Source organism: Phodopus roborovskii, unplaced genomic scaffold (genome assembly GCF_943737965.1).
Source record: "Phodopus roborovskii unplaced genomic scaffold, PHOROB, whole genome shotgun sequence".
NCBI lineage: Eukaryota > Metazoa > Chordata > Mammalia > Rodentia > Cricetidae > Phodopus > Phodopus roborovskii.
The window spans coordinates 29,243,969-29,267,769 of record NW_026126541.1 but is presented as its reverse complement, the minus strand read 5'-3'; the positions used below and the strand labels follow the sequence as shown (position 1 = coordinate 29,267,769).

At 44.3% G+C, this 23,801-nt stretch overlaps 1 protein-coding gene across 1 annotated transcript in view; it reads left to right on the top strand.

Annotated features, from left to right (window-relative positions):
• The window catches only part of Slc1a1 (solute carrier family 1 member 1), a 60,575-nt gene that overhangs the window by 34,119 nt on the left and 2,655 nt on the right, over nt 1-23,801 (top strand). The window contains exons 3-11 of the mRNA XM_051199726.1: nt 4,987-5,079; nt 5,819-5,933; nt 7,311-7,353; nt 8,685-8,780; nt 12,843-13,027; nt 14,430-14,537; nt 16,394-16,516; nt 17,083-17,277; nt 21,979-22,113. Of these exons, the coding sequence (XP_051055683.1) occupies nt 4,987-5,079; nt 5,819-5,933; nt 7,311-7,353; nt 8,685-8,780; nt 12,843-13,027; nt 14,430-14,537; nt 16,394-16,516; nt 17,083-17,277; nt 21,979-22,113 (1,093 nt within the window). The remainder of the gene's footprint in view (nt 1-4,986; nt 5,080-5,818; nt 5,934-7,310; nt 7,354-8,684; nt 8,781-12,842; nt 13,028-14,429; nt 14,538-16,393; nt 16,517-17,082; nt 17,278-21,978; nt 22,114-23,801) is intronic.

The following is a 23,801-nucleotide window of genomic DNA, read 5'->3' as shown; positions in this document are numbered from 1 at the left end:
AGGAGGAGGGCTGGGGGTGTGATATGTCCAGCAGGTACACATGCAGGCTGGAGATGTGTGGGCGGGGTCTCATCCCCCACCCACTACTGTTTATCCTCAGTACCACTGGCGGATTATGCTGGAGTATGGAAGTTACATTGACTGATGGTGCAGTGAAGTATGGAGGGAGGAGGGGTGGATAATGAGAAAGCTTAGAGTGTGTTTTGTTGCTCAGTGACACAGATCACCGAGCACTGCTGCCACAGTTGTAGATGGAGGCATCTCACAGGCTGTGCAGCCCGGCTCCTTCAGCTTTCTCCTTGCTACCAGCTTGAAGGAGAGACGGGCTTTTAAAGACTGCTGTGTACATGTGTGAACCGAGCTTGGGAACAAAGCTCGTGCTTATTCCTCTTTGTGCAACTGGCTCCTCTGCTGGTGACAGAGCTAGAGACATTCATACGGTTGGTCAACCCTCGCGTCACACCAAGCTTGGATGTTCTGTCCACCAGCCCTCTGAAGCGCTAGCAAATGCCTGACTCCAGTGACTGTTCAGCTTGATACCTTGACTAGGAGGTACAGAGATTGTCATGAAGTCTTCGTTCTCAGTGGGTGGCAGCTTCGTCAGTGAGCACTCTGAGGAGTGTCTTGCCCTCGGATATTTATTTTTAAAGCCTGCTATTGTTTAGCCCACCCTGCTTCCTTTGTAGTGTTGTTATAAAAAGTTCAGATGATTATTCCGCTGGCCAAGCACCAACATCCCCGATCGCTCCTCGGAGCCTCCTCCTGAGGTAAATACAGAAAATGCCTTTTCCCTAAAATAAAGAGCCAGCAGGTGCTCTTAACTTGTAAGAGACAAGCTTGAGGTCTAGCTTGAAGCAGTAAGGGACAGTATGCAAGAGAATGTAGTTTATTGTGTAACCCTCTCTGCTGCCCTAAGATGGCAAAGTGGGGGGGGGGTTGTTCAAGGAGTTCCCTTAATGGAATTAAGTCTAAGTTTGATCCTTAGATGTGGCCCAGTGACTGTTTAATGCTGAACAGTCTGGTGAGGTGTGGAGATCGTGCTGTGGTGTCTATATGATTGGTAGTCACTAGTCACATGTGGCTATTTGAGTAGAGATTAATTTCAATTAAGTAAAATTACAAGTTAGTGCTTCAGTCACTTAGACACCTGGCAAGCGTTCGCTAGAGGATACTTCAGTGGACAGTGTAAACACGGACAATGTCTATAGCACAGGGTAGTCCACTGGGCAGTGCTGCTTTGGAATTCCATAGTGCACAGAAGAAGCTGATATGTGGTGGTACATAAGAATGTGGTCTTTGGGGTCAAACCTAAGTTAGGACCCTAGCTTCACAGCTTTCTGCCATAGCTTGGGGGCCATGTTGCATAGCCCATCTGAGCCAAAGATTTATACTCTCTAAAAAATGGGCTAATAATGCCTACCTCATTGAGTTAAAATGAGAATTAAAGTATATCTGTGATCACTGAGCAGTCATTGCTCAAGACAGTGCCTGTTGCCATTATCATCTTCTTCTGTGATTAGGAGGGATTTATATTACCCAGACAGATATTTCACAGTCATTAAATTCTGTCCTTCTTTTGGTAATAGTTTTGAAGACACAGCGGTTTTCCCTATGTTCCTTCTTTCTATAGTAGTTGCCAACCTCCTCCACCCCCATGGTGTGTTGTAAATCTTCCGAAAACCTGGGTTCGGGTGCTGTGGTACCCTCCTTGTCTTGTGACTACAATGGTAGAGAGAATAAACAATATTAGAGAAGTATGATTATTGATTTTAGTAAAATTTTTGTCTGGCTGGAAAACATTAATGACCTAGACAGATGAGAAAAATGGGAATAAAGCTCTTCCTAAGAGTGATCCCAATTGAGTTGCTACAACCACTTGGGATGTATCTATTTAAGATATTTCTACCAAGGATCCCAGCTTTTTGTTGCCAGCTGAGTCCTGAAGTTGAGGCAGAGGCCCTGGGTTCATGGTGGTAAGAGGCACTTCATCTCCTGGGAAGAAGAAACAGAGAAAAGAGGAGGAACCAGGCATGAAACTGTCTATGTGGGGTCCCTGCAAACACTGTGGCCAGCAGAGTGTTGATCCAGGGGATGTTGGTCCAGGGAGGGCAAGAAAGAAACTTGGTCCAGTGGGACTCAATAGCTGACATTGGTTCAAACTTTGAGAGTCTGATCCAGAGCTATTTATTTCAGGAATATATAAGCACAGCACAATTTGGGGGGAAAATGTTACCTGGTGATAATTAACTCAATCCCTTGTGCACAACAATGCTTAAGACATGATTACATTGAAATTCTTGTAAAGTACATGTGACATCTTCCATAAAGACAAGCTCGTTCATTTTCCTTCTGCTCTCTTGGGTACTTACTTGGGTTGTTTTTACTATTGCAACTGCTACTTTGCCTTGCTGGCAGAAAAATTAGTTCTCCTCAGCACACCAAACTCAATATTTCTACCCCACTGCCCCCCCCAAAAGACTGAACTTTCTGTCTTACCCTGGAAGTTGATAAATGGACACTTTACAACGTCTTGGGTGGGGACTGAAGGCCAGAGACAACCTCTCCAAATACTACCTCCCAGATGGGCAGTCCACAGGTCAAAGGACGGTGTTTAGATTGAGAAATGACTTGTTCTGTCATCCTAACATCAATGACATCTGTAGACAGAAGTTTCTGTCCACCTAGCAGCTCCAAAATAAACACAGAGGCTTATATTAATTATAAATTATTGGTCAATAACTTGGGCTTGTTACTAGCTAACTCTTACATTTAAATTAACATTTAATTTACATTTAAATTAACCATTAATTAATTTATCTGTGCTCTGCCATGTGGCTTGGTACCTTTTCTCAATACAGCATACCCATCTTCCTCCTCCAAGCGTCTGCTGGCAACTCCTCTGACCCAGCCCTTCTTCTTCCCAGCATTCTTAGTTTGGCTTTCCAGCTTAACTTTATCCTGTTCAGTGATTGGCCAGTCAGCTTCTTTATTGAACCAGTCACAGTGACAAATCTTCACAGTGTACACCAGGATAATTCCATGGCAGACATCCTGTAGCGTTTTCCTGCACTTCCGATGCATACTGGGAAATATGAAGGGCACAATCCTCCAGCCACTCAAGAAAATGGATGGGTCAGTATGCCTCTGAAAGTCACCATTGCATCCTGCCAGCTCTTCAGCTCCAGTGGCTTCCCTTTGGAGTTGACTTGTTACGACCCTTTTCCTGCTGCCCCGAACTCCAGGTTTCGCACACAGTTGTGGAACAACTCATGTAAAAATGCAAAATCATTTTCTATGGTGGCACTTTGGCTTAAAATAGCATTTTCAGCTTGGAAATCATGCAGTGTAGAATTTGCAACCTCCAAATGACAGCCTGCTGAGAAGTTTCTCAATCTGTCCCATCTCTCTCCCAGAAACACAGTTAGAGAACATTGTGTGATATATTATTTATGATTTATTAAAGCTTGCCCGAGGATTCAGAAAGCAAAGTCGGTCTCACGATAGAGAGATCAGGTAGTGCTGATACACACCTTTAATCCCAGCAGCCAGAAGCTAGGAAGTGGTGGTACACACCTTTAATCCTAGGACTCAGGATTAAGAGGCAGATGATCTCTCTGAGAATACATGAGATTGAATCAATCTAAAAAGTAACTGATCACACGCCTCTAATCCCAGCACTAGAGGGTTATAAAAGATAGAAGCAGGGTCTTAAGTATTCAGGAAGATGCATTCATTCTTTAACCACATGGAAGATAGGAAGACATCAAAGTCTCAGGATTCTCCAGCCAGGGTGAAGATAGGTTTCAGCGGAGCCAGAATTACCTTTCAGTCTGAGGTAGAGTAAGAGCTGGTGACCAGCTGCTTTGCTTTTCTGATATTCTTCAGCTTGAAGTTTGAACCCCAATATCTGTCTCTGGGTCTTTTATTTTTCATATTACAGAATATTGGTCAACTCCACTTGTATAAGCATCCCTGAGAGAGGCAACTGCTTCCAGCAGAGACAGGGGCCTTTTACCTGTAATACAATCATCCCTTCAGACAAACCTCAAAAGACTAGACAGCATGTGGTTATTTTATTGGTAGCTAAAACTATTTGATGTGACCATTAAGTCTCTTGACTTTCCAGTGTCATGGAAATGATCTGGACCCTTCTAGTCTTAGATTTTTTTGAGGTATCTCACAGTAGCAAACATGTGTCATTCATTTGTTCACCAAGGAGTAATCTGGAAGTCATGAAAAGAGCCGGGAAATATGCTAGGATGGATAATGAAATCGCCATGGTTTATTATTGAGCTAGGTTCAGAGACAATCTAAAGATCAAACAAGGGACCAAAAAGCACACTACAGTCCAGCCATGTGTCAGATGATTATGCCCCAATTAAAATTACCCTTGGGGTAAGTTTGTGACAGTGAAGACTAGTAGTCTTATGTTAACTATAAACTTATCTATGTTTTCAAAACTTTGAGAAGAAAATTTAGTAAAATACTAACTATAATTGGTGAGATAATGTATGTTTGTGGGCAGAGGTGATTGATATCTATTACCTTAATAATTATAGGCAGATGTTATCTTCTCAGCTTGAGTCTCCTGACAGAAAAGACATTTGCATGAGTGTCACTGTGCAATAAGATAATTAATTTGGTTCAAGATAAGTTGTTTCTCAATACTGAATTTCAAAGAGGTTTGTCTCTGCTATTGAGTGATATTATGTAAAGATACTAACAGTGTCCATACATCACCTGCAGAAGGGAGACTCTATTTTATGACCAGCCCCAAGAAAACCAGAGGCATGGTCATGGGAATGAGCTGTGTAGGGAGCTTGTGTCCCACTGAGGTTCTACTTCTGAATTCTGCATTTGCAATTTTACAGTGTTTGCTACATCTTGTGAACTGTGTGAGATGCACCTCACAGCTCTTTGTTAGCATCTCTGGTGCTGGAAGTCTGCCTTTTAACTGTGACTTGACCTTTCTCCCTCTCCCTCCAGGTGTTGCTGCACTGGATTCCAATGTATCTGGAAAAATTGGTCTGCGTGCTGTGGTGTATTATTTCTGCACCACCATCATTGCTGTGATCCTCGGTGATGCTTATTTCTGACTCCTTCTTCCCCTATGCATTTGTCACTTCATCTTCAAGAAGTAACTGAGCTTCTTAAAATGCACATTTTTAGCCAGCAATCAATACTGTCAAATTATCCCGGGCCTTTGCTGCCTTCAAATCTGCATAACACCTTTTACGTGAACAAAATGCAGTATGGACAGAATTTTGACCATAGCACTGGGTATCAAAGTCTCTGGTGAGAAACAGAGACAAGGTGACATTTCTGTGCCCTGTCAGTATCAGTGGGGAGAAAGAAGTAAGGCCAAGAGTTTATATAATCTTAAGGCAGATAATTAATCTAGAGTGGTAGAATATTTTTAGGAGACAGTTCCAGAAAGGGTGCCATGTATCCTCAGGTAGAAATAACAGAGTGGCGTCAATCTAATGAGGTGCCTTTATTTCAAATCCGTCTGTGGCTGATTTCATAGACTGAAGAACAGGAGAAAGATGACCTGGTGTGTCCAGAAGCAATTCTAGGAAGTTGCTCCTTCATTAAAAGGAAAGCAAGAAGACTTCTTCCTTAATGCACTTATTCACTTCGATGTGTGGGTTGGGGGCACGGTAGTGATTAGGGCTTAGCATCTTGTTGAGGAACCTGGAGCCCTCTGTGTCACAGTATTGCCTTGACCACCATGTCACCCAGTTCTCTAAAGACTGCCCCAGGATCCCAGCTGCCCTGGAAGGTTTTCATTGTCTATGAACACTATCCTTGGTCACAGGTATCGTGCTGGTTGTGAGCATCAAGCCTGGTGTCTCTCAGAAAGTGAGTGAAATTAACAGGACAGGCAAAAGCCCTGACGTCAGCACCGTGGATGCCATGTTGGACCTGATCAGGTACGTCTTGCTGGTGGTGACCTCCTGGATGGGTCGTTTGTACAGATGCACAAGGCCCCATGAGTGATCTAATGCTCCAGTGTCTAACATTTGTAAGTGCGTCTTAAATGAGTGTGTGTATGATGCACACATGATAAAGTCAGAAGACAACATCAGTCATTCATCCTCTGCTTCGGCCTTATTTGAGTGAGGGTCTTGTTGATGGCTTTTGTGCTGTATATGCTAGCACAGATGGCCCTTGAGCTTCTGCAGCTTCCCCTGTAACTGCCTCCATTTTTACCACATAGCCACTGAGATTAAGTATTACTACTGTGCCCAGCTTTACATGCATTCTGGGGATTTGAACTCAGATCCTTATGCTCTTGCACCAAGAACTTTACCTACTAAACCATCCCCCCAGCCCAATATCTTAACATTTTAATAATATTTAAATTAACTTGCACCTTCATTTTTGCTCTAAGTCCTACAAGTCACATAGCCAGTAATTTCTCTTCTCCTAGCATGGTGTAGAAAGCAATTCATAGACAGAACAGACCCTTGCCAGCGGACTTAGCAAGGACAGATAGGAGGAAATACCCTTGTTACATAAGGATGCTGGGCAGAACTGGGTGGCCACTTCTGAAGGTTACTAGAGAAATTCATGTTTCTATTTTATAGAGAAACCCTCTTTTCTAAAGTGGTTAGGCCACAAACCAATTAATGAATGGAAGAGTGTCAATTCAAGCAGAGCAAATGTAGAGGTTACAGGATATATACATATTGAGCAGTTTGGCAATGTAGGACCACAATTGGCAAATTGTCTCTATTTGTGACCTCCACTGTAATTGCATATAATTTCTCTGAATTTACTGACTTATAAATGCATTGTTAGAATCACTAGGTTCCGTTTCCACAGAGTGATGCGACCAAATCATGAGAAATTGCCAAGAAAGCCAAGTACTTAAATCCTTACTTTTCTCCTTATGTTTCAACTGTCCTACCATACCTAACTCAACTGCAGAAAATGTAGTCAGTTGGGTTTCTTAAGTCTCCAAGGTATGTAATTTAGCTATTTATAGGATCCATGCTGTTTCTTTCATACCCATATTTCATTGGTTCACATGTTTAATTTGGTAATTATGATAGAATTTGCAACAGACTGTTATAAAAATGGAAAGATACAGAAAATCAAACAACTGTCTCAACTCTGAGTAGTCATCTGCCTGTGCAGAATTTCTGAAATAACAGAAAGGGTGTCACTTAAGGAATCTGTTAAGTGGCAGTTGACTGGGGTGGGGGGCACTCAGCAAGGGGTGATATATATATATATATATATATATATATATATATATATATATATATATATATATATAATCATGTTCTCCGTGTCTCCAACAGGAACATGTTCCCTGAGAACCTGGTCCAAGCCTGTTTCCAGCAGGTAACATCAGTGGTTTTGTTCTTGAGTTGCCCCTCTGTCCCCATGGCCCACTGAGTCTTCATTTTCTCTAAAGTCACAAGAAATAAAATTAGCCTGTCAACACTTGACAGCAGAAAGCAAACTTGTGAACACTGGTTTCAGATGACTCCTGTCTTGAGGGCTGTAGTGAAATCGTGCCGTGGTTGACAGAGTTCTCTTACCCTCACATAGAAAAAAGCAAGAATCTGCCAACATGTGCTTTTTATTTGTTTGACTATTGGAAAGCCGGGTAATATTTGCGAAGAACTTGGACTTCCTGAAGATTCAGTGCAATGGACGGAAGGGCTGTCCATCTCTCCCTTCCCGTCCTTTTCATGATGACCATCTAACCCATACCGTGTTGGCCAGCCCACCCAGAACTGGGTCTTTTCTTAACGTTAAGTGTCCGTTGCTGGAGCCCCGCAGCAAAGCCAAGGCTGTTTTAGATTTCTCATGAATGTTTACCGTTGTCTTTGCTCTACTGAGAATCCCTTTTCTGTTTATCTGGGCTCCTTGAGACAGCTGAGTCTATCACAAACTGCTGTATTCATTTACATAAATTACACGGACAGAGACCTCTATATAAACCAAGGAAAAATGGTAACTGCACTGCTATCCTGCAGCCCCCACCAGGAACAGAGCCACCTCTATTTATGGGGTGCAGCTCAGTTACAGTGACCGTTTGTAGGGTTCGAAGTTGGCAGAGATTCTGTATGGAGGACATTTCTTTCGAGCACCATAATAGAACAGCTTTTTCTCAATGCACCATGATTAAAGCCTTGCAGAACCAAACAGGGCTGGCTGAAGGGAGGAATTCAACAGGAATCTCACAGCATAGCCCTGGGGTACTGTTGATCTGGACACAACCACCCAGATACACCTTTCTCGAAACTTATTAGTCACCATGACTATTTTTATCAAAGTGCTAAGGTTATTTTTCCAGATTAAAAAATGATCAGTTTATAAAAACAAAAATGGTTGGCAGGAATCCCCCCGTCTGTGAAAGTACCTACAGGTAAAAACCTGCTTCCTTTGCATCATGTCTCTACACATTTTCCCCTGTCATTAAAGGGGAACAACATTCTTGTATTACTGAATGGCAATTGTCTGGGGTTTGGATTTTTAGATCCCATTTTTCAGTCCCAGTGCCTCCTGGGAAGGATCTTCAAAAATGAGAAGCAACAGATGCATCACCAGTAGAACCCTTAGGTGACAGTTATTTGGTCAAAATAACATCCCTGTAGTATAGCCCCAATTGGATGCTTAAAACGCTCTTTTTACTTTGTGTGCAATTGTTTTTCTCCAATGGGCAGTACAAAACCAAGCGTGAAGAAGTGAAGCCTGTCAGTGATCCTGGGGGGAATGTGACAGAGGTGGCTGTCACCACCGCCATGGCAACAATGTCTAAGGTACCATCTGCTACCCCGCCCTCCCCGGCATACATGTGCCAGTCTTGAGTGGCAGAAGAAAGACATTTCAGTTTTATTATGCATAGAATCTACATTTGTGAGTCCCTCTTCTCCAAATGTATCTGTAGCCCTGAAACCTTTTGAAGTCCCTCAAGAGTGGCACAAGACTGAGTCACCCACAGCAAACTGGGGTTGAATGAGGCCACAATGTATCTTCATTTTAGTTTTCATTCAATAAACAAACATACATACATGTTGGAACATGTTCTAGCCCATCTTTGTTTTCCTTTCATGCATTTCCTTGGTGATCTTGCAGTCTGTTTTTTTCATTTTGTCCTGTATTGCATTCAGGATATCTTTAGCTAACTCTTTATGTGGGTATGTAGATGGTCAGGGATACTGGGAATTGAGCCTTGGGTCTCCTGCATGCCAGACAAGCATTCTATCCTTGAGCTATTTCCCCAGTGCATGCTCACGCTCTCTCTCTCTCTCTCTCTCTCTCTCTCTCTCTCTCTCTCTGTGTGTGTGTGTGTGTGTGTGAGTGTAAGCGTGTGTGTGTGTGAGTGTAAGTGTGTGTGTGTGTCTGTCTGTCTCTGTTTCTCTCTATGGCTCTGTCTCATGAGTGCATAATAATGGCTGTAATTGAGGTACTCACATACTTCTCATGCACTTTGCTCTTAGTCACCCCCATTATTTTCTCTGTTCTGTTCTCCCTATGAACCCCATTTACTCTCATATGGTATGCATATTTGTATGTGTTTGAGTGTGTGTGTGAGTGTGTTGTGTGAGAGAGAGTATGTGTGTGTATGACTCTACCACTAAGTTTCACCCCAGCCCTATAGACTTTTCAATCTGGAGTCCATATAGAAGAGGAAACCTGCAATGTTTGAGTCTGGCATATTTTGTGTCAGTTCCCATTACACTTTGTTCTTGCAAATGGCGTCATTTCATTCATCTTTAGAGATGAATGAAACCCCACTGTGTACATACACATGTCCTCTATTCATCTTTAAGTAAGTGCCCAGCCCATTTCTTGGCTGTTGTGGATAGTGCTACAATAAACATCAAGGTATTTCTGTGCTGTGCTGTGGGGACTTTGAGTGTGTACCAGGAGTGGTACGGCTAGATTGTATCTGCAACACCTCTGCATCCTTGCCAGCGCTTGTTTTCTTAATGATAGCCATTATGACTGGGATAAGACAAAATCTCAGTGTACTTTTAATTTGTATCTCCCTGATGATGAAAGATAGTTCACATTTTTCATATATTTATTGGCTATCTGTTGATTTTTACTACATAAAATGGACAGAAGCATAGTAATAAAATGCTCTGTAATGCTTCTAAGTATAAGAACACAGTGATGCACTTTGCAGAAAAAAAAATATGTGTTAGAAAAGCTTCATTCAGGCTTATGTCTAGTCCTGTTATCTGTGAATTCCATGTTAATGAATCAATCTATATAGAAAAGCAGACATCTCTAAATAGAAACGCACATTAAGCAATGGCATGCACTGATTGCTTGATATAAACGATTTGACAAGGCTTGTTATTTCTCCGTGGGGTGCTAACATGGTGTTCATGGGGACTTTATAGAACATGACTATCAGGAGTAAAGAGCATTTACTCTTCATAGAGAGAAAATGATGAGCCTTGTTTGTACTTCGGCCTCTCCATACCTCAGGCACTGTTTTAGGTTTGCAAGGCTATAAAGACAGACTGCAGTCCCCTGGCTCCTTGTCTGAATCTCTTGCCTGTATGTGAATCTGAGTCCAGAGCCTCTTGTATTTCACAGGGCCTCATGGCATGTGTGCCAGGTTCCCTATATGGGATCCAGCATCACTCCAAAATCAAGTGCCACCAATGTTTCTCCAACAAACTCAAGTATGTTCTGCCATGTCAGAAACACAGTGTCCTCCTCTCCATTCAGAACAGTTTTTGTCATTAGAGTAGACCATAAAGTTATCAAGAAAATCAATAGGCTTTGAGAGCTATTGAGGTTTTTGCACTGGAGAATCAAATTTGTGGGCCTGACGTGGTACTTTGTAGGCCCACAGTAGACCCCGAAGGAAATACTTGTTCTGGGTTTGAAGTGGGAGAGACAAGTGGGGAGGGCAGGAGGGAGATTTAGGGCAAAGAACATTCAGCCAACTTATGAAGTAAACTAAAGCTGGCTATGATGGTGCATGATTATAAGCCTAGCACGTAAGAGGTTAAGGCAAGATCACAAGTTTGAAGCCATCCAGGGTTACTGAATGAAACCCTGTCTAAATAAGTAGGGGCTCTGGAGAGATGGCTCAGTGGTTAAAAGCACTTGCTGCTCCACGTTGGGTAGCTCACAACAATCTGTACTCCAGCCCCAGAGAATCTGATACCCTCTTTTGGCCTCCATAATTATCCTCACACAAACACGTACACACACATACGTAACAAATATGGGAATAAATATAAACTCAGCAGGCCATTGTTGGTTCCCTGCTTCCTACTGCAAAATGAAAGCAAAAAGCCTTCATTTCTCCCAACTATGCCCATGGGCCCCCTCTGTGGCCAGGCTTCTTGCCTCCTAGGATGGAGGTGTGGCTCTCTTCTATGCAGACCCACCCTTTACTTGCTCCTTTTTCCTGACTTTTGACAAGATTTCAGTTTTCTGAGCACACTCCATATTGGAGTTGCTGCTGCACATTAAGAAGATAGTGGAAGAACAGATGTGACATACGACAGATTTGTCATATTCTCAGCAAGGAATGATGAATGTCATCATCAGAGAAACCAGGCTGCTGTGGGAATATTGGGGGCCATAAAGGATGAAGAAGAATCATCAGAGCAGGTTACAGAGACCAGGTGCATCACACCTTCTGCCTATGGCATGCATCTTTCTTGAACATGCTTTTACTCTTGGGAACTGTGATGGTTTGAAAACAAATGGCTCCCAAAGGAAGTGGCATTATCAGGAGGCATGGCTTTGTTTCAGTGGGTGTGGCCTTTCGGAGGAAGTATGTCACTATGGAGGCAGGCTGTGAAGTCTCATATATGCTCAAGACACACCCGGTGTCTCAGTTCACTTCCTGTTGCTTGTCAATCAAGATGAAGGACTCTCAGCTCTAGTACCATGTCTGCTTGCACACTGCCATGTCCCACCATGATGATAATGGACTAAACCTCTGAAATTATAAGCTGCCACCTCAGTTAAATGTTGCCGCGATCGTGATGTCCCTTCACAGTAATAGAAATGCTAACTAAGATACCTACCCCTCACCTAGCTTTCCCTAACTTTATAGACATGACTCATGTCCTAGTTTCTGTGTGACACTTGTAACTCATACTGTGGCTGCGCAGTTAATTGGCTGCTATCATAGTATTGGCTTTGGTTTCTCACTGCTCATCCTATGTCTTCAACTACATTTTCAGGCCTTGCACCACAGACTATGCAGTTAGAACACCCTAGCTGCACCATAAACATTTGTTCTGCCACAAATAAGAAATGACTGGCACTGCATTGGCTCACCAGCATAATTTTTATAGATCTGGCCTGCCCCACATAAATTATGCTATCACTTAGTAAATCTCATGTTATTTTTGGCTCAGAATGAAGAAATAATTCATAGTGCAGATGTCTGACTAGTTTTCATATCTTTAAAATCCTGTTGGTCACATCAGACTGAAGGCAATGATGAATCTCCCTTGGATTCATCATCAGGAAGGAACAGATGGTATAATGTCCTCTATATGTTCATGCTGGTAAACACCATGTAGTTCTTGTATTATTAATTTCTATCCTTTTTTTAAAAAAAAAAAAAGTCTACAAATGTAACTATTGGTTAACCCTGAAAATGCCCCAATTCTAAAATTCATAAAAATTCACAACATTGCAGCATTGGAATTTTTCAAAAGACACGTTCACAGAAATGGGCTTGTTAGAAGAAAAAAAGAGCAACCCCTTAAACTTCAGTGTCTAGAGGCAAAGTGTTTCATGTACAGGCTTCCTTCATTAGCATTATACCTCTGACTTAGATCACTATGATTCCCAGCATACTTCAGTACATTTTCTTGGGTTTTGATCCACAGAACAAGACAAAGGAATACAAAATCGTGGGCCTGTACTCAGATGGCATCAACGTCCTGGGCTTGATAATCTTTTGTCTTGTCTTCGGACTTGTCATTGGGAAAATGGGAGAAAAGGGGCAGATTCTGGTGGATTTCTTCAACGCATTGAGTGATGCAACCATGAAAATCGTCCAGATCATCATGTGGTGAGCAGCGCTGACAGGCGCCATTTTGCTTCCCATGACAACACCTTCTCAGAACTGGAAAGGAGAGCCATGCATTCCTCAGCAGGGCCTCCCTAGAGAAGGCAGATGCTTAAAATCAAGACTGGAGTATTAACTAGCTTCACACCCTCCTCAGGAGTTAGTGTAATACTGAAAGTCTGTCAGTCGTTGTCTCTTGCCTCAGAGGCCTGGCAAGCAGCCTGTACCCACCCAGCATTCCTGTCAGAAAGAATGTGAGAAAGTTCCTGAGGTATATGGACACAAGGTGCTTTTCTTCTTAGGCCCTACACAAGAATGAAATTCAAAATATCTCAACTATTCTAGCCTGGGCATGACCCCATCTGAACTGTCTTCTGGCATCCAGAGACATTGCTTGTCTGCCCTGCCTCTGAGATGCCCAGAAGTTCAGCTTTCCTGGCAGACCTCTCCCTCCCCCATCTCATGTGGAATTGGCTCAACATTTTATAATCCAAATGGTAAAAACTGACAGTAAAATATCCGGTGGTAACTGCCAAGGAAGTCACTTAATCCCATTAAAACTTCAGCTTCATCATTTGTAAGAAAAAGATAGTAAAACCTACCCCCAGGGCTAGGGGAAGAACATTAAGTGAAATGATGTGTGTAAAACGCTCCTCCAGCATAAGACATAGCTAGGCAGAGTTCCACAAGCAGAGCTATCGTGGTTATCCCACTGCTGCTACTATTGCCTCTATCGATGACACCTGAGAAGCCAGGTGATTGAGAAAGAGTTTGCTCGTATGAGATGAGCAGCTATGACAGTCACTGAGGAGGGTGTGTATATGAGATGCATATGTATGATAGTCACTAGGGGGTATGCATATGAGATGCACAGATATGACAGTCACTGCGGGGGGGGGTATGCATATGTGATGCACAGATATGACAGTCACTGGGGGTATGCATATGAGATGCACAGATATGACAGTCACTGGAAGGAGTATGTATATGAGATGCACAGATATGACAGTCACTGAGGAGGGTATGCATATGTGATGCACAGATATGACAGTCACTAGGGGGTGCGTATGAGATGAGCAGATATGACAGTAATTAGGGGTTGCATGAGATGCACAAATATGACAGTCACTAGGGGGAGTGTGCACTGTATGGATGCTTCTGTAGCGCACATTCTTATTCTTACCAACTGCCCTTAATTTGGGGTGCGTAAAATGTAGAGAGCATGCAGATACCAAGGACAGTCATGCATGCTGGACTCAAAGCTGTGAACCCTTGGCTTCCTGATTGTAGCCTGTGGTCCTCCTAGTGGTGTGAGCATGCCCACACTAGCTTGTTTCCTCCCTAGCATCCTGTCTGAGAAACGCTCTGATGACTGAATTGTGTCTTTCCTGTGTTTGCTTTCTAGCTACATGCCAATTGGTATTTTGTTCCTAATTGCTGGGAAGATCATAGAAGTGGAAGACTGGGAAATATTCCGCAAGTTGGGCCTTTACATGGCCACTGTCCTGAGTGGGTATGTCCAACTCAAGAGAAGAAACAATTCGTGGCTGACGCGCTAGGGTGACTGTAGAAAGGCCAAGGTGGAGCTGGTTAGATGTGGTTTTTCTCCCATGTTCAGGGAAAGATGGAATTTGGAGATAAGAGAGCATCAAGGCTGCCCTTTAACAGCTGTACCGTAGGTGGATCATGCTGTGCTAATTGTCAGCTCCTGGCAGAACAGCGTGAACCAGCCTTTGCCCTTGCCTCTAGTGGTTGGGTTTAAAACAAGAGAAACATTCATTTGTAGGCTCTTGGGGCCATCTCCTGCCCTTTACTTCCTCTAGAATGTAAACTAACCAAACAGGAAAGAATGCCTCCCACATATCCCAAAGCTGAAAGAAATTAAGAAGGACCTAAATAAATTCCATCTCAAGCATGTAGGACTGGTTTTGATTCTGATGTTCTTGCTGGGCTGGTGGCTACTGCTGTGTCTTGTTGTCACTACGGTGTCAGGGTGCTGGAGAGATCATTAGACTATTTAGTAAGGGTTTGATACCTTTCAGAAGCCATAAAACAAACAAGAAGGTAACAGGGTTGAGTAGCTGTTGGCTCCTTCAGAAGAGGTGCCATAGGTTATGAATGGTGCCCCCAGACACCTGGCCGAGGACAGACTGGTCCTATCTACTAAGAGCTATGGAGCAAGAAATGAGTAAAATACACTGATTTGCTTTCCATGGGCCAAACACCTTGCTCGAGCCATCAGCTTCCCTCTCAGAACCTGGCTACATGAAGGAATCCCCAGCATTGGTTGTTAACCGCAGTGTGTCAAAAGCACAGCTTTCCAGCCATACAGAAGCAGCCTGGTCCTACGGTGTGAGGGTCAGAGTTGAATGGCTAGACCACAGACATCAGAGAGGTGGGGCTTCTACCTCAGCAGCCCTGCACTGGAGCTGCTGAGACAAGCAAGACTAGGGGCAGAGGTGGGCAGTGATTGGCTGAGATCTGGAACAATAAGCCATTTCATATTGGGGTTCTGTTGCGTTCTTGTCTCTTGCTTTATTTCTGTTTCTAACAGGAAACTAAACATCTTAGCTAAGATCTCCTGATTCTCTGAACTGAGGACTCTCCCCTCAGACCCTCAAGATTTGATCACTGCTTATTATTCAAACTTGTCTAACTGAACTGTCAGCTTGCCACTTACATGTACATACTGTCTGCTAGTGGGTCTTATTTAGGCAACCCCCCTTAGAGTAACCTGTAGATTCCTACGTGAGGCACTTTGGGAAGACAGGAAAAATAAAGAAATGAGGGCCAGACCTAACAAGTTTTTTTTTTATTGCAACTCTGGTTTCCCTCTTAAATAGCAGACCCCATCCCTGAGCCTAGTCCAGAGGATGGAATGGAGTGATGAAAGCTATAATGAGGTAGTGTGCTTGGGGACAGATGTGACCTTGGAGAGAGGATCAGCTCAGCCAGTGAAGGTGTGGAAAGCAGGAACTTTACCTGAGGTTTAGGGAGTGATTAAAAATTCTGGAGAGAGAGGGGGGAGGGGAAGAGAGAGAGTAGTACTCTGTAAAAGGGGCAGAGAGAAACATCACTACACATTGAGTAGGAATGTCGATTACAATGATAGAGCAGATGACATGACCTTCGGTGAGCTTGGACATCTATTCAGCTACCTGATTTGCTGATAACTTTGACAAGGTGTCTCATTTGCTGAGCGAGCCTTGACATCCTCAGCTGTGGAATTGGGACAGAGGCTTGCTGTCAGCATCCACATTTCACTGGGTCCTTTATGCAAGTTTTAAGATGTCATCATTTTAAAAACTGATTGAAGCCAGGCTCAAGTCTGAGGAAGTGGTACTGAGACCTTCTCCTTCTTGTCTGCAGGCTTGCCATCCACTCCACTGTAATACTGCCCCTGATCTACTTCATAGTTGTGCGGAAGAACCCTTTCCGGTTTGCCTTGGGCATGGCGCAGGCTCTCCTGACAGCTCTCATGATATCTTCCAGGTAACTAGAAGGGAGTCTTGGAGGAGCCTCCAAACAATGCTCTCCACCTTCTGTTACTTGGTGAAGATGACTCCAGCTTCTGGTTGAATAGACACCTTTGAGAGATGGTGCCTCTGTTCTCTGTCCATCAGTTTGAATGTACTTCTCCACACTTTTGAACACTTCCTACACTCTTTGGTGGCCTGATACCCAGAAAATATTCTGCTGTAACTGGGGTCAGTGGTAGGCACAGCACCTTCCAATTCATGGATTGGCCCAAAGTACCAGCATATGGACTGGAGAGGTCTGGGGTTCAAGTCCCAGCACCCACATAATGGCTCACAAACATCTGTAACTCTCAATTCCAGAAGAACCAACACCTCTTCTGACCTCCATGGCCACCAGACACACAGACATGCTTTCAGACAAAACACCCATGCACATAAAAATAAAATAATAAATTATTTTCTTAACTGCCAGCATCCTCTGGGGCCCTTTGTTCACTTTTTAGAAGACAGGGATTCTTTTCAGTTGGAGACCGAGGCCTGTCGTCCTTAGACCTAAACTCATTTCCTTTGATCCCACAGTTCAGCAACACTACCAGTGACATTTCGCTGTGCAGAAGAAAAGAACCAGGTGGACAAGAGGATCACAAGATTCGTGCTGCCTGTCGGTGCCACCATCAACATGGACGGCACTGCGCTCTACGAAGCCGTGGCAGCTGTGTTTATTGCACAGCTGAATGGCTTGGACTTGAGCATTGGGCAGATCATCACCATCAGGTGAGGCATAGTGTCGCTCTCATTCGCATCACTGCTCATTGGACTGCCTCAAGTAAACATGATCCATGAACCCAGACCAAGAAGGCGTCTGGGTAACTGAAGCATCTCTCTGTTCAGCTCAATGTGACCAGTAGGTGCTAGATACAGATTAGACACCTAAGACTCAAGGTTAAATGAGAGTCAGCCCCTGCTCTAATGGGAGTCCCTGGTGGGTGGGCGGGTGAGATACCCAAATAAATATTGGATCTGTGGTAGGGCTCTCATGGATAATTAACTGGGGTCACAGGGTGGCCCCAATGAGGGAAGGGTCAACTCTACCTGGGAAGGGAAGGGAAAGAAAGGGAAGGGAAAGGGAGGGGAAGAAGGGAACTGGGGTAGGGAAGGAAAGAGAAGGGAGGGGAGGGGGGAGGGGAGGGAAGGGTGAGGGGAGGGGAGAGAAGGGGAGGAAAGGAAAGGATTCTTAGAGGGTCGGGAAGTTATAGGTGAATCTTAGATGAGGAGTAAGAATTCAGCAGGAAAAAGACAAAAGCTAAGAGCTCAGAACAGCAGAAGTATCTCATGGCCTAATCAGAATCTAGATTCTTTAGCCATAAGAGCCCTGTGTGGAGGATCTAGTATAACAGTCTATCATATCATGGATAGATTTGTATTTTAACAAGATAATTAGCAATATGATAGGAGGCTAGGATGGGAGCAGGGACCACAAATTAGAAGATCAGTAAGTCACCAAATGGCCTATAGCAAGACATATACTGGGCTCACCTCTGAGTTCGTCAATCACACAGCCACCATCTGGATTCAGGCTAAGGGATAGGAAAAGGCTGAGGTGGGTGGTTCGAGCTCGTGAGAACGAGAAGCAAAAGCAAGGGGGAAATAGTTTGTACTTTTGAATTTGAATGCCTTTAAGAATTCTAGGGGCTGGAGTGATAACTCGGTAGTTGAGAGAACTGCCTTCCAGAAGACCCAAGAAGCTACCCATGCTGGGTGGCTCAAAACTGCCTGGACCCATTTCCTGGGGAGCCAGTGTCTCTGCAATTACATAAGTGCCTGTACTCATAGGCACAAATCCTCATGTGTACATGCAAACACACACACACACACACACACACACACAAGTAAATTTAAGGCAGGCAGTGGTGGTGCACACCTTTAATCCCAGCACCTGGGAAGCAGAGGCAGGAGGATCTCTTGAATTCAGGACCAGCCTGGTCTATAAAGTGAGTTCCAGGACAGCCAAGGCTTCACAGAGAAACCCTGTCTTGAAAACACAAAAAGAAAAGGGAAATTTAAAACATCAGAAACTGTGCAGATGTGACTGAAGATAGAGATCTGAACTACAAACCCAAACGTCAGGGTCAGTCGCTTAACCGTGGTCATAGGACATGAGGGTGACAAGTCAGGAGTCTGTCTGAATCAGTACCACCATGACTAGTTATGACTGTAACCTTGGGCAAGCTATCTGAGTTCTCTGCATTCTGTTTTCTCATCTGTAAGTGGAGGAAATAATAGTGCCTATGATTTATTCAAATATGGTAAATGAGAGGATGTTTATAAAGTCTTATTGCCTACACAGTGCGTCCCCGGTAAATGTTAGGAATAGAATAGATGGCATTATGCAGAAAGGGTTTGTAGAGAAGAGGAAACTGAGGGGAAAGCCTCAAAAAAATCCTATTAGAGGTAGGTAGGATGGGGGGGAAGGAGAGGGAGAGGGGAAAAGAATGGGAGGTGGGAGGAAGCCAGGGGCATTGTGGAAATCTAGAGTGGCCTATTTCCAAGGATTAAAATGGTTCAGTGTCTAATGCAAAAAAGAATTCAAGGCAAATGAAGACTGAGGAGGTCATAGAAATGGCATTGGTGAATTCTGTTGGTGTTGTTTCCTAGGGATGACATTACGTAGCCACTAGCCCTGTGTGGCCAATGACTGACTGAACTGGGTAGCACAGGTGTATACCATTACTGCGGACAGCTCTGCTGAATTGCACTGTATCTGAGTGACAAATGGGGATTCCAGTTGATCTTGGGTTGATTTATGTTTCATGCACATTTTATGCATAGCCATATACATTCATACACATATGTGATCTGTCATGTGGAGCTTTCCATTCATATTGTCTTAGATTTTGGAGACTGTAGGATGTTGAATTTCCAGAAGAGATATTGATGTCATTGTGGTGTGGCTGATTGGGGCTGCAGGAACAGAGTCCTCTTCTCTGCTGATATAAAGACTAAAAACGCTGGCAAGGCAAGGCCTCAGCACTCAGCCAGGTTTTATTGAAAACAGAAACACACACACACACACACACACACACACGCACGCACGCACGCACGCACACACACGCACACACACACACACACACACACCACACCACACACAGAGACAAGCTCTTCCAGTAGTAGAGAGGATCCAGAAGCCAGAATCTGAGTTTTCCTGGCAGAGCCAAAGCTTTCATGTTTGAGGGTGGATGAGTTCCCTTTCTCCCTCAGGACCGGCTGTTTTGGGCTATTGCAATGCATTGGGTAATCCAGACAAAGAAAAGCTGATTGGTTCCCACAATCAGAGCCCCTCTCTCCATGTAAAAATCAATACCACATAGTCTCCTCTGTCAGGACAAACATCAAGTTTTTGTCTTAAAGAGGGAGGAGGAAGTCAGCCATCATAAACGTTTGTGGGAAAGTACATTAGTCAACCTAGCGCTTCTTTGCCCTGTCTGCCTGCCTACCAGACAGCTGCTAGCCTCCTGGTCCCTCAGTATGCTCACCCAGCAGTGGGTAGTCAGTGGCTACTGTACTCAGCTTCATGTGTATTGATCCTAGCAGAACAGCAAAAGTGGCAGATTTATAGTTTGCTGCACAGATACTATCCTGATCTTTATACGACTTTGTCTACATAAAAGCCATGCAGACATCTGATCCCTCAAATCCAAGCAAGGAGCTGATTCAGAGGAACACCTTGCTGAAGAAAATGCTCAAAGCAGATTGGCAGAACCAGGAACACAGCCAGATGTGTCTGACTCCAAAACCTGTGTCTATACTACTTGTCAGCCCGGTCTCCAGTCCCGCTGCTAGGAGAGAACCCTGTATCTCAGAAGCTGAAAACCCTTTTGCTGAAGCAGGAAATGTTAAAGCAGATGATTTGGTTTCATTTATTTCCCCTTATCTGAAGATATAATGTTCTGAATGTCACACCAAAGCCAGTCAAATGACAGATGTTCTGTGAGCAAGGTCAAGGCTCAAGGGCAAACTGAACAGATTCTGAAGTCCAGCCTCAAGCTTGTAAGGACATGGCTAACCATGACATGTAGAGGCTTCCAAGGAGGATCAATGAGCCTGAGCACATGCCTCTTTCAACAAAGAAAACCCATTGATGCACTTTAAATTTTTTTTCAACTAGCGTTGAAATAAGGTTAGATTTTTCCAAAGAGGACTTAGGACAGCTCTGATGATGTAAGCCTCAAACTTTAGAGATGCTGCACAACTCCAGAACTCTCTAAGTCACTGCAAGCCAGTAGCTTTAAGTACTAGGCAAAGAGCCTGGCTGGCTTTTGACCCATGAACAGCCTCTAGAACACAGCACTGGGCAGATGAATGGGCAGCAGACTCCATTTTCTGAGAATGTAGAGATCTTTGCCACCCACAGGGATATCGATGTGGCTAGATCTGGACGTCATCTAGTTGAACTGAGCAGTTTCTGCACCTTTGCCTTTCAGCCCACCCGCATCTGCAAGTGGTACTGTAGCCTGAGGGTGAGGCATAGTTCCAGGAAGCACTGTGGGTGTCCCTGCCAGCTCATTCAATTCAAAGGACTTCCAGGGTACAGTGAGCCTTGATTTCTCCAGAATGACCCAATTAAAATAAACATACTGCTGGTGAGAAACTGCATATTGCCAGGAGAAAACTCTCTCCTAGTGTGTGTGCTCAAGGGGGATTTTGTCCAATACATGGTCACTAAGTCCCTTCGGCTGCCCACCCTGGGTTCCAGATCTCTCCTCCTTTTTTGAACAAAGTGCACATGCTGGAATGAAGGGCCAGTCAGGAATGCTTGTATGCTTGTACCTTCAATGGCATCACCGTTTCTCAATTCAGTTCCCTGAACAGGTGTTCTTGGAGAAGGCCAGAGTCTTGTGATATTGGGAAATTACGTAAAATTTGCTTAAGCATGGCTCTTTCCATTTGCCTTCACCTCAAACATCCTTGCCCATCCACTCCACTGTCCCTCTAGTCACCTTCTCAGGCAACAGAAATTCCTGGCACACACTGAGTGCTCTGCTAATGATTAGGCAGCAGAGACTGAAGGGGGAGGGACACAAGCAGGGAGGGATCTCACACTTAGGATAGGGACACTGGATGGGTAAATTCCCACCATCCTGAGTAATTCTGCCTCCGCGTTGATGTTACTTGTTGCTATTCTATAATTCCTTGCTTTAGGATGACCTGCCAAATCTCTCCTGCTGTCATGACACAATCCCCAGCAGTTCCCATCATATGTGCATGTGTATCCACACACACACACACACACACACACACACACACACACACACACACACACACACTGGATGGATTATAGGCAGATAGATAACAGATACACATGAGTCACAACTGATGACTTAACAGGTCCTAACTGTCCACTGTAGGAACATGACAGTACCAGCCACGGAGCCTGTTTCAGTCTAACCCTTTCCTGCCATTGTCTTTTGGCTCCAGTATCACAGCCACAGCTGCCAGCATTGGAGCTGCTGGCGTGCCGCAGGCCGGCCTGGTGACCATGGTGATCGTGCTGAGTGCTGTAGGCCTGCCTGCTGAGGATGTCACCCTCATCATCGCTGTGGACTGGCTCCTGTGAGTTGGAATAAATACCCCTGCCTCTGTTGGTTGGGAGGCAGCTTCCCAGCCACGCAGAATCTTTGCTGTGCTCTGCTTGCCTGCTTACAATGCCTAATGAGCCATCTGTTGCTGCTTTCGCTTCCTTTTGGCAAAGCCGTCTGGTAACATGCTTAAATTTAACTCTTCATAACTTCAGCAGGGGTTCTCAAAGGCTGTGAGCTCCATCAACTCATGGTATTACCTGGTGACACTTAAGGTCAGAGGACAAGATTAAATGTGAGACAATATAGGGAAGGAGCAGAGTAAGACCCCATAGCCATCCCCACATATCCCAGCCCCAAGATAGCTTCATGAACACAGGACCACCTGCTTGGAAATCACTGCATCTTTCCAGGTATCTTTGGAATCCTCTGGGCTGGTGACAAGAGCGCCTGTGTTCAAATCTGGTATCTTACTAGGTTTGGGATCTTGAGCACACTTTAACCCCTGAGGCCCAATTGTATTATTTATGGGATGGGAAAAGTTATGCCTACCTCAGTGGTTTGATATAGGGACCAAATGGGTTCACATGAGCCAAGTGTCTAGAAATATGCCTGGCAGTTCAGTTCCTGCTCATCACAAGGAAAGTTCTATTATTGTGATGGCAATGAGTCAACCCACTTAGCCCCAGACAGCTCTCTTCCACCTTATACATGCATCCTCCATACACAGAACAATCTGTGTGAGAATATGACCCCTTGATGCCCAAAGTTGAAAGTGGAGTAGCCTGGTCTTTGGCTTTATTTTTGAAACTTGCATATACCTTCCAGTACCAAGGTGTGGCTCTGCCCCCTAGCCATCAGTGTTAAGTGTAGCTCCATATTGAACCTTGTCTCAGATTAGAGAGACACCAGGGTTGTACAGTTTATATAGCAGCTAAGAATGGAGAAAGGGAATCAGGTCATGCTGTGAAGGTTCCAACCTTGTACCTGGCTTGGAAGCCGGGATACTGCACAGAATGGGCATCTCGGGTAAAGGAAGAAACCAGGCTAACAAACTCTGGCTTTTCCTAGAAGCAGTGACTCTCCACAAGATAAGTGTAAGGCCCAAACTATAGGATGCAAAGATACTGGTCCAGTACTGCTCCTGCTAGAAGGGCATCCACAATGACATGTGCAGTCACTGTTGGCCTTTCCTGTCTCCCAAGTGTCATCTCACAAGGCTACCCATGTTCACAGTTTTCTCCAAATTCTACTGTCAAAATGGGCACACCCTCTGTAGGCCTTCCTGCCAATGGCCTCTTCTCTTGCCTGCCTGAGACTAAGACAAATGGAGGGTGTATCAAAAAGGAATCAATTTCTTGGTTGGCCAATAGTTTTGGGATGTCATGTTCTTCTGTGTCTTTGCCAGGTTGTTCATGGAGTGAACTTATTTGGTAAAGAAATGAGTATACCAGGGACACACCTGAGGCCCACATACTTGGTACCATCCACCCCAGCCAAATGTTCAGTTTCTCTCACCTTAGCCAAAAGAGAGTCCATAATACCAGTGCATTATACCCAGGAAAGCCACAAAAACAAAGTCAGAGCTTGAAGACTTACTTAGTTCTCAGCCATCCTTGGTATCCTCCATGTATCTCGTTGGAGATCCCATTCTTATTTAGGAAGAAATGAGGGAATGTCTGGAGACTTGAGAGGTCATTGCTGTCTTCTGGGAGCATGGGC